This window comes from Silurus aristotelis, assembly GCF_946808225.1.
Source record: "Silurus aristotelis genome assembly, chromosome: 16".
NCBI classification, from domain to species: Eukaryota; Metazoa; Chordata; class Actinopteri; order Siluriformes; family Siluridae; genus Silurus; species Silurus aristotelis.
Genome location: NC_139589.1, coordinates 1950099 through 1961476, shown reverse-complemented (window position 1 = coordinate 1961476; position 11378 = coordinate 1950099). Strand labels below are relative to the sequence as shown.

Here is an 11378-nt window from a genome sequence, read left to right as displayed (position 1 = left end):
CCTTGTACGTGTATTTATACTTTATTTTTATTTTTTTATATAAAATTTCTATTTCTATTTAAATGTTGAACAGTCTGTAGATGAAACTACTGTAGATGATAAACATTTAAATAGAAATAGAAATTTTATATATAAATATATATATATATATATATATATATATATATATATATATATATATATATATATATATATATATATATATATATATATATATATATGTGTGTCAAACAGACGTAATGCGCAATGCGCATGCACCGAATTGTCCAATTTTGCGTTTTTTTTAATTGTGCATGACAATCAAATCATAACTTTTTATCCATAGCAGTTTTGGAGACATATCCTGCTTATTACGGATCTAATCTTAAATACGACCAGGGGTGGATAGGGGTAGGGTGGAGGGGCAATTGTGTGTTTTTTTTTTTTTTTTAAGTCTCCCCCTCCTCCTCCTCGTCCTCCTCCTCCTCTTCTCCCGACCTCCTCCACCCTCTCCTCCCTCGTTTTTTAGTCCATTGTAGAGATCTTTGCACTCAGAACACTGCTGGCCCCCTGGCTGTTAGAGAAACGCCGCTCGCGCTCCAGTGCTTTTCTGCTTCTTCTCGTGTCAAGTTCTCTCCACCGACCTCAGGGACAGAGACACACGGGTGCACCGTCCATCAGCAATTTAACACCCGGGGACATTAAAAAAAAAAAAAAAATTGTATTGTTTAATTTGCGCCAGTGCGCAAAAAAAAAAGACGGACAGAAAGAAAGCGAATCCGTGAGCGAGCGCGCGCGCGTCCGCGGTGCGCAACAGAGAGAAGGAAACCCGGAGTCCCATTGTAAGACTTGAAGAGAACACTCGGATCGTGCGAGTGTGTGTGTGTGTGTGTGTGTGTGCGTGTGCGTTCCTTTTCTTTATTTACTCCAGGAGGGAACTCGTAGTGAAGCGTGAAGTCAAGTCCGTGCGTTTTCTTGTAGGATTTGGAGGAGAAAAAATAAATATATAAGATATCTCCAAGCAGAAGAAGCAAGGACAGCTGGACTTTGGGCATTCTCTCTGGGTCGCTTTTCACGCAGAGCTTGGAGATCTTAGTAATGGATTTCTGAAAGGAGGAAACGTTCAGAGTTTGTATTATGAGCGGATTTTTACGCACAAGGGACTTGATGATACAAACTTCTGAAGTCGTAAAAACAGTCGTGAGGATAAGGATCTAGACCCCGACTTTAGAGAACACTTCTTTATTTTTCTAAGGACCGGGCAAAGAGCACCGGGGAAAAAAAGGGTAAGTGAAATATCTTATATACAGAATGAGTGATTTCAGAGTGATCTCAGAAAGATCTCAGAGTGATCTCAAAGAGAGCACATTTATTTCAGATGTTTGATCACTGTTCATGTATGGTTGCTGGATCTCTGTTTTCATTGGTAGGCTCTTTATATTGTGCGTAAACAAAACATGGTGTCACAAATTGTGGAATGCTCCATCAGATGCAAGAGGGAAAAAAAATAGTAAACAAAAACAGGGGTCAGGGGTTTGTCCCAAAAGGAGCTCAGTTGGAGATGTCACCGTTCCAGTGTTGGTTTATTTCTTTTAGATCATCTCCTTGACCTGCTAACTCGGTTATCACTCGGGGTGTGTGCGCGCGCCCCGTCCAAAGCAAAGCTCCATTCAGACTCCCAACTGGTTTCACACGTGTAAATGGGTATATTTATCTTAAAGCTCACTCTCACACTGGTGTGAAAATCCCAGCCGGGTACAGGGAAAGGGCATGGCCACTTGTCCAAGGCTGCTTTCGGACACTGTTGCCAGATTGCACTGTTGCCAGACTTTCCTTCCAGGAGTCATTAAAAAAAAGAGGACAACATTTAAGCTTATGACATTCTGCATGATTGAAGGTTTCATGCAGAGATCACGTGTTTGAAACCCAGAACTAATCAATAGCATTCCTCTTGATTATTTGGAAACCTATAAATAAATAATGGGCATTTGAATTGTGTAAAGTATCAATCATGCATTGTATAAGCTTTATAAAATCAGCAATCCAACAGCCAGCTCTGCTTACCTGATATGGGCTATTGGCATTTGCAGAACCCTATTTAGTGTACAAATGGCCCATTATGCACGTTTCTTTTTACAAACAACAGCCTGTAACTGCTCTGCACTTGTGCTTCTAATTATTCATGTTTATGGAAAGCAGTGCACAATGTCCAGCAGTGATCAGGTAGACAATGTGTCTAGTGTGACTGGACCTGCTGGCCATTCATATACAAATGGGCTTTAGAGGTGAAAGAGTGCTGTTCCTGTCTTAATGCTTTGCAGTCTCACACACTTCACTTCATGTCTCACACACTTAATCTCGGTCCTGCTTGTGTTTCAGTTTTCTTCAGCTACAGAGAGATACCCCGAGGTTGCCAATGCCTGGAGTCAGCGTTTGAGTCGGTCACCAGACATACGTTTCCTCGTCAAAATGCGGAGCATCTGTAGATTCTTCGTTACCATGTACCTGGCTGAATTTGCCTTATCGAGGAGCATCATGACGAAAGAAGTCCGCTTGAAAGGTAAATGGAGGACATGGTGGAACAGAGTATGATGATTGATAGAGTGTTTTATGTCCAGGATGTTTGTAAGGCATTGTAGTTTTTGTTGGGGAGAGTTTTTGGTTTCTGGAAACAATTTAGATTTTGGTTTGATTTATGGAAAGCTTTTTTTAAGAGCACCGAAGTGAAGTGTGATCTCAAGGAGCTTAAGTCCAGAGGAAGTGAAGTCGGATGAAATCATTTGGAGAGGAAAGAAATCCCGGATTTTTTTTTTAGCTGTAAACAGGGCTACTTGATCCTGCCAAATCCCTCAGGCTCGGAAGTGTAAATCTGTCTGGCCTTGTGCCAGTGATAGGGGATTGTGGGGAGGTCTGGGGGAGCCTTTTTACAAATACAGGGTTCTCCTGGTTGCATAGCTGATGCAAAGGTACTCTGTTCTGTTCAAGTTCTGTTATGATATCTATCAAGTGCTTGTGGTCTCGGATAATCTAGGTGATTTAAGTGGCAGCAGCGGTGGCTTACAGAGTTCATCATCATCATTTCAGGCAGAGGTACTGGAAAGAGAGTGTTGAGGAGTTGGTATGATTATCATGGTCAGGGTGGTTTACCTTGGACCTAATGGTTATTGGTGAGAGAATAAAGAGGGACGGTGTAGAGGCTGCCAAGAACAGGAACAGAGTGTGTGTTAATAGCATCCTATTATGAACCCAGTGTCCAGCAGACCCTGTGGTGTAGCCTAACAGCACCTTCAAAAGAAAATTATAGCCATTTGACAACTATATTACTTTAATAGAGGAACAGAGGAAAGGTCAGGACAGCCAGGAAAGGTCTAGTTCTATATTTTATTTTATAAAAAAAAGTCCAAAGAAAGGTATTATCATTATATCATATAATTTTATTATCATATAATTCTCATCTTGTGATTTCTCCGATATTACAGCTAAAGTATGTCGATCAAATCTTTATCATGATCAATCAATTAATCTAGAGGTAAATTTCATCTAAAGGAGATGATGTTTCATACTACTGATATTGTGGTGTTTCCTCAACATGTTCAGAATAGAACACGTCCATCCATGTGATGTAAAGACCTGAACATCATGTTCTTTAGAATCAGCCATTCAGCCTATTTTTTAAAGCTGTGTGTGTTTTGTGTTTGCCTGCCTTTTATTCCCCCCATGACCATTTACACCCTCTCATGGGGTCAGATTCAGGCCAGACCTCGTTTTCATTCAGCGAAGTTCATTAGTGTGTCGGTGGGAGAATGCTGTGCCTCAGCAGTGGAGGTGACATTGCTGGTTTAGGGATTCTTTGCACAAATGCTTATCAGACTCACTGCTGGGTTGCCAGGAACACTGCTGTGAAGTCAAACTTCCACTGAGAACCGTAGGTTGGTTCTCACTTCTGTCACTTTACAACCCCCCCCCCCCCCCCCCCCCCGAAACAACCCCATGCTGGACCTTTTAGGGATTTAGAGCTGGAGCACCTGTCAGCAGACAGACATTAATTGCTTGCTTAGTGAGTATAGGAGGCAGTTCTGTTTTTAATTAAATCACACCGCCTTTGCAGTGTAGAAACATCATGTTCTTATTTTAAAAAGCTTCATATTTTATATTCTCCCAGATTCCAGAGAATCCCGGCCAGCCCTTCAGCCAGGCTTCCCAGAGAACACCACCATATTAGTTGGAGGCCAGGCAAAGTTGGTATGTAAAGTCCATCAGCCAGCCATGACACGTCTCCAGTGGTTTAAGAAGGACAGGGATCGCCTGGGGCCTGACGGATCATCGCTTCTTAAACCCCTCACTGTAAGGAAGTGATTCAAAGAGCACCTCTGTATTTATTTTTTTCCCCACATGAGAGAGTGAGTGTAATTGAAGATTTGTTTCCCCTGCAGCCTCTTCAAGACAACATTTCCAAAGTCAACGTTTTTCCTTTAGTAAATGTCACCCCAGATGATGCAGGAGAGTATGTGTGCACAGGGAAAAACTCTGCTGGATGGACGAGTAATTCTGCATGGCTGGAAGTCTTAACAGGTAAGGCCCTTTCATTCGTTCACTCAAAACTAATGTAAATACTACATTCAGGTCAGATATTAAGCCTTGCTTCTTTTTATTTCTAGAAATCATTCCTGTGGATCAGTTGTCTGAGAACCCAACAGGTATGAGAAACCCTAGAACTTTTCAGTTTTTGGTAGTTAAAAAAGATCCAGATCTATACATTAGTTAAAGAATGAACAATGGGAGCAATTATCATCTCTATCCTCTGTTCTTCAGAAATGTCAGAGGAGCTGAGTGAGGAAACTTCAGAACACCTCCTGCTAGAACCAGGTGATGTGCTCAAACTGCGCTGTGACACAAACCGCCCTGGAGCAATCCACTGGTTCAAAGGTGATGCGCGAATCCAACATAGCGCTCGAATCCAGATAAGAGCAGGAGTCATGGAAATCACAGACGCGACATACGAGGACTCGGGAGTCTATGTTTGCATGATCCGTGGCTCCAAAGAGGCTCTGCGGAACTTCACCATCACTGTGGCAGGTATGTTACTTTAGACATATAACACTAACATTCTGTATTTTAAATGTTTGCCATTAACAGTATGATTTAATTACATTTACACTCAACCGTGCAGATGCTATTGGATCAGGGGATGATGATGATGATGAGGATGATGGTCAAGAAGACTCGGTTACAGAGACAGAAAATGAGCAAGTCTACTTCTCCAGAGGTGCGTGTTGGAATTTTTGTTTTTTTTTATTAAAAATGACACATATTTGTAAAGAAAACTGTGGGTTTCATGAAACTGCTTCTTCTTTAGGCCCATACTGGACCCATGTTCAGAGGATGGAGAAAAAGCTTTACGCTGTCCCAGCTGGAAACACGGTTAAATTTCGCTGTCCAGCTACAGGAAGCCCACTGCCCACCATCCGCTGGATGAAGAACGGCAGAGAATTCAGAGGAGAGCATAGGATTGGAGGAATCAAGGTGAACTATTTATGACCGTCCATGAACAATGCAGCTATTTGCACACAGAGAAATCGGCCCAAAACAACAATGTTCCTAATTGTGTCATTCTTGCCTACAGTTGCGGCATCAGCACTGGAGCTTAGTCATGGAGAGTGTGGTGCCCTCAGACCGTGGGAACTACACTTGTGTGGTGGAGAACAAATACGGCTCCATCACTCATAGCTACCTCCTCGATGTGTTGGGTAAGACGACTCTGTGCATAAAGTAGACAGTGGTCTGGCTCCATGCAGAGTGGCTAAAGCTGGCTTTCTCTCTGCGCCTGTCAGGGGTAATAAGAATTAAACTGTCGAGCCACAGTGCTGGCGTCTCACAGCAAGACAGGCACCAATCACAACTCGGATATAGCCACAGGGAAAGTGTGTAAGCTACAGGGTTCGTTGAGGGCCACACTGGAAACGGGAAACCACTATTGGCACAATAGGAGGTTTAGCTTTAGATTATATCATATGTTCTTGGATAAACAGTTGTCAAGGCAATAAGACAAGGTTTCTACCTGACCTGTGGCGGTTTGGTGCCGGGTCAACAGCTGTCTCTGTCAAGAGAAAGGGGCAAGCAGGGAGTGAGGATCGATGACTTTAAAGCATCCCAGTACATAGGCTTGGCTGTGGCATTCCCTAATGGAACCAATTAGTGCATGCCTCAAGCTTTTGGAGGCAGTACTTTCTCTTTCCTTGTTTTGGATCTTATCTGAAAAGAATTTGCTGTTAGAATGTTTAACCCTATAAAACAAGGATGGGAGGTTTGGAAAATTTCCGAATAGTTGTTTTGCACCTTTTGACCAATGTCCTAATCTTTCCCCTTCCAGAACGCTCTCCTCACAGACCCATTTTACAAGCTGGTTTACCAACCAACATGACAGTAGTGGTTGGAGGGGATGCCCAGTTCCAGTGCAAGGTCTACAGTGATGCGCAGCCACACATTCAATGGCTAAAGCATGTTGAGTTGAACGGCAGCCGGTATGGGCCTGATGGTATACCCTACGTCAAAGTTCTCAAGGTACAAAACCGCTGGCTTTTAAAACTCTTCTCTTTAAAAAAAATCTTCTGGCTGGCCACATTTGTCTAGTGGTTTCAAATTAACACGTGAGGATGATATAACGTCTGTGTTCACACGGTTTGATTTTTCTTTACAGACAGGCAGCCTGAACATGTCCGAGGTGGAGGTCCTGTATTTGACGAACATCACAATGGAGGATGCTGGAGAGTACACGTGTTTAGCTGGTAACTCTATCGGCTTCTCGCACCAGTCTGCATGGCTCACTGTCCTATCTGGTAGGTTCATTACTATGTTTTATCCAACTTCTTTATCTTCATAAGTCACATTCTAATCGAATTTAACACAACAAATGTGTTTATTAACAGAGGAAGAAGTGGCCAAAGAGATGGACCTTATGGAAACCAAGTATACAGACATCATTATTTACGCTTCTGGCTTCCTCGCATTGGTGATGGCCATCGTGATTGTGGTCTTGTGCCGAATGCAGACGCACCCCAGCAGGGAACACTTTGATGCACTCCCTGTGCAGAAACTTTCAAAATTTCCCCTCCGCAGACAGGTGAGATAGTAATTTGTGTTCAATCATTCTGTGTAATGTATTGCATATTTATTTTGAATATATTTACACTAATTCTGCGTATCTTGGAATCACAGTACTCGGTCGAGTCCAACTCCTCTGGGAAGTCCAGCGCTTCCCTAATGAGAGTGGCACGTCTTTCCTCCAGCTGCTCTCCGATGTTAGCTGGAGTCATGGAGTTTGAGCTTCCCTACGATCCGGACTGGGAGTTCCCAAGAGACAAGTATGTGCCAAGTGACACTATCCGTTTTGATCATTTTGCCATTGAACTTTGATGGTGTACTGACAATGGTGTATTATTACTAAGTTTGACTTTAGGGAAACCTCTTGGCGAGGGCTGCTTTGGTCAGGTGGTGAGAGCAGAGGCTTATGGGATAAACAAGGATAATCCAGATCAAGTAACCACTGTGGCAGTCAAAATGCTGAAAGGTACATATTCCTGAAATAGCTTATCACATATGTGACATACATGTATATGATATGTATATATAAACGAGCTGACCTAAACATGGGTGGCTTGTTTTCCAGATGATGCGACTGACAAAGACTTGGCTGACCTTATCTCTGAAATGGAGCTCATGAAGGGCATGGACAAGCATAAGAACATCATAAATCTTCTTGGTGTTTGCACTCAGGAAGGTCAGTTTACCCGCAGACCTCATGTCTGCTTGAAGACAAGTGTGAAAAGGTGCAACATGCGTCATTGACTCCCTCATTAACTTTTTGCATTCTGGTTCCGTAGGTCCACTCTATGTTGTGGTTGAGTATGCTTCTAAAGGAAGCTTGCGTGAGTACTTACGTGCACGCCGTCCTCCGGGAATGGACTACACCTTTGACATGACCAAGGTTCCCGAAGAGCAGCTCACATTTAAGGACCTGCTCTCTTGCGCCTACCAGGTGGCACGAGGCATGGAGTACCTGGCTTCTAAAAGGGTGAGTTGTTTGTCATTCAATACCTAAATAAAACTGCCCCGTAACCCTTAACCCTTTCTCCCTATGTCTTATCAACACGTCCCTTTGTCTGACACACGATGCCAGGCATTCCTCACTGGAGTGGTGGTGTGCTGTGTTTACCACTGCGTCTGTCCGGTCTCTGCGGGCTTTGTCCTTTTTAGCACTGCCATAAATCTGTTAGCATGCAGGCGCACAGATCCGCCTGTGCACAAGATCATATTACTAGGTCTTTGTGGCCTGCTAAGAATGCAGCTGTCTGAAACCCTTCCATTAAGGGCCACAAACCAGGGGCTTTTTCGTCCCCCACTTTTTATTTTTGATCCCCAAATGCCGCTTCTATTTAAAATGAAAACCAAAATACCCGTAATAATATGCGTTCAAGTTGAGCAAACAATCCGGTGGTGTTTTTCTCCAAAGCCCACATCTATTTCAAGCCAGGCTTGTTTTTGGAGCATCCACTGAAAGTGTCACGTCTGTCTGCATGTCGATTTAGACATTCTTCCATTTTCACATATACATTAAACATTTTGTTTAGTTTCTGTGTAGTTTTTTTTTTTAGAGTGCTCACTGAACCGTGTCCTTTCTGTTCCTCTACAGTGCATTCACCGAGATCTAGCAGCAAGGAACGTTCTTGTTACAGAGGATAATGTCATGAAAATTGCAGATTTCGGTTTGGCGAGAGGTGTGCATCAGATCGATTACTACAAGAAGACCACAAACGTAAGCAGCTAAAACGAATCCAGTGCAAATTCTGATTCTTGTTTATAATTTGACAAGTCTTCCGCAGTTTAGATGCTTTTAAAGACAGATGTTCTTTGTGTCTCTGCTGATTGGCAGGCAGTTTAATGGGAGATAATTGAATAGTTAGGGGAGGATTATGGAAAGACTGAAGTCATGTTTTTTGTGGATTGTTTTAGCTGTCCTGTCATGCGGCTGCCATGCTTACTGTCTTCTTGGGTTTGATTTTAGGGACGTCTGCCTGTGAAATGGATGGCACCAGAAGCCTTGTTTGACAGAGTCTACACACACCAAAGCGATGTGTAAGTCTAATCTTTACAACCATCCAACTAAGTAATCAGCTGACCCGGAATCCCCAGTGCGGGGAATATCCGCGTCATCAAACAATCCTGAATTCCTTTAGAAAGACACCACATTTTTAGCTTGATTTGTCTGCAGTCACCAAAACAGAGGACGCATGCCTTAAATCTTGTTCTGCCACTTTTTGCCTCCACAGTTGGTCATTTGGAGTCCTGATGTGGGAGATTTTCACGTTAGGAGGCTCTCCTTACCCTGGAATCCCAGTCGAAGAGCTTTTCAAGCTGTTGAAAGAAGGCCATCGCATGGACAAACCTTCCAACTGCACACATGAACTGTAAGTTCCACAATTTCCTTTGACAAGCATATAATGTAAAAATTGAGCTAATTATTCTAATGTTTACTGTCTTCCAGCTACATGAAGATGAGAGAATGCTGGCATGCGGTTCCGACACAAAGGCCAACCTTCAAGCAGCTGGTAGAAGAGCTGGACAGAGTGCTGCTGTCTATTTCAGATGAGGTAAATCTCTTTACCATTTTTCTTAACAATATTCAATTCCTTAAAAAATATATATTTTCGGGGAGTCACTCAATGATTCTTGTTCACATTTGCAGTACCTCGACCTGTCGACGCCTTTTGAACAGTACTCCCCATCTTGTGAGGACACTTCCAGCTCTTGTTCTTCAGACAATGATTCAGTGTTTACCCACGATGCCTTGTCCACCGATCCGTGCCTGCTCGGTTATCACGATGTTCGCTCTCGGCTAGACATGAAGACACCGCTACGATAAGGGCTCATCCGGCAGAGGACTCCAGTTTATGGATATCAGAGATCACCTTTAAAACACTTGCGGTACAAAGCAGTCACACGAGGAGCGGACTTTGGCCTTTGATTGCTCTGCGCTAAAAAAGAACATTATCATAATGCTTGGCACTAGAAAACCTGGTGACAAAAACGGCTGCCTCAAATAATCAGGTTTCTAATACAGGACTGCCTGGTAAAGAAGCTAAACTCAGTTTCTTTTGTAATGAATGAATGCTGCTTATTATGTAAAAACTATTATTGTAACTATTATGTAAAAGTATCTGAGCAGCATAGGAGTTTCAACCATAATTTTTTTTTGTTTAAAAAAAAAAGAGAACATTTATTTTGATATAAAAGTTGATTTAGCATTGTTACATATAAATTTCTCTCTATATAAAGATTATTCTACTTTTTTTTCTATTTAAAGATTTGTCTTAAATCTCAGGATCTCGCATTGGTAAAATCGCTGCAGTGGCAGCAACGTGCCTGAATTTTGATTTCCTGTGAATGTTTTAAATATTTTATGTACATATAATTGAATAAGACAATTACCTTTTTTATATAAATTATTCGAAAGCATATGAAGTTAAGGTGTTGGGTGAAGAAATCCGACATCACTTTGGGATGTTTTTTGACGTCACAATATCTTTACAGCTCGTTACAAAGCTGTATTCAGTCGGGTTTATGTGTAGGCATGTTTGCAAGCACAGCTCAAAGAACAACTCGCTCCCGTAACAAAAGCCAGGCCTTGTCCCACCGTAGCTATACAGCACAGAGAGAAAAAAACCCGGTTGAATGTAAAAACCACCCTTGAGGTCCATTGATTTAAAATGGGAGAATCCTCTATTGTTTGGCTGTAACCTTCTACCTAGCAGAATTTGTTTGCAGGGTCCAAGCTAAGGCCAAGTTGGACAATAAGCCCATGCAGCTGTAATGGGTGGAACCATAGGACAGGGTGATTGGGGAGCTGTCTGAGCCTGCGTGCAAATGAGGTGGCCCCTTATTATGGTAATGGATCCAGATGCCCATCTTTCTCATCCACTATCTTTTAAATATACAAATGCTAATGGTGGCCTTTCGATGCAAACTCTGCTGTGTTCTTCAGGGAATGCGAGGCCTCACCCGCAAGCTAATAAGGCAGCTTTCTCAAGTTAATTTTCTCATTGCTTTTAATGCATAGCTGGCGATGCTCCTCCTAATCCTTCGGGGAATATTCGGCTCTTCTGTTAGTCAACCAGCCAGTCCTCTCACTTTTATATGGAGGGGTGAAATGTCATTATCATATATGTTGGTATATATATATATATATATATATATATATATATATATATATATATATATATATATATATATATATATACATACCAACATATATGATAATGACATTGGAGACACACATATATATATGACCAATGACCAAGGATCAGATTTACCTAACAGTGCAGCTTGAACAAAGAAATTTCACA

The 11378-nt window shown here is 42.2% G+C and overlaps 1 protein-coding gene across 1 annotated transcript; it reads left to right on the top strand.

Annotated features, from left to right (window-relative positions):
* Positions 1 to 2336: 2336 nt before the first annotated feature.
* Positions 2337 to 10338, top strand: fgfr4 (fibroblast growth factor receptor 4). Its single transcript, XM_083564281.1, has 20 exons — positions 2337 to 2539; positions 4142 to 4323; positions 4413 to 4551; positions 4638 to 4676; positions 4792 to 5055; positions 5150 to 5245; positions 5336 to 5502; positions 5603 to 5726; positions 6350 to 6540; positions 6677 to 6815; positions 6906 to 7099; positions 7195 to 7340; positions 7425 to 7546; positions 7646 to 7756; positions 7860 to 8050; positions 8669 to 8791; positions 9041 to 9111; positions 9306 to 9443; positions 9521 to 9626; positions 9722 to 10338. Exons 1-20 carry the CDS (start codon positions 2449 to 2451, stop codon positions 9896 to 9898), a joined length of 2811 nt encoding a protein of 936 aa, XP_083420407.1. The 5' UTR covers positions 2337 to 2448; the 3' UTR covers positions 9899 to 10338.
* Positions 10339 to 11378: the final 1040 nt, after the last annotated feature.

Bases quoted from the DNA above. Each gene is read 5' to 3' on its own strand.
- fgfr4 (XM_083564281.1), top strand. From the start codon at position 2,449: ATGCGGAGCATCTGTAGATTCTTCGTTACCATGTACCTGGCTGAATTT. The intron at 2,540-4,141 runs GTAAATGGAGGA...ATATTCTCCCAG, and splicing joins GAAAGAAGTCCGCTTGAAAG to ATTCCAGAGAATCCCGGCCA. The intron at 8,051-8,668 runs GTGAGTTGTTTG...GTTCCTCTACAG, and splicing joins AGTACCTGGCTTCTAAAAGG to TGCATTCACCGAGATCTAGC.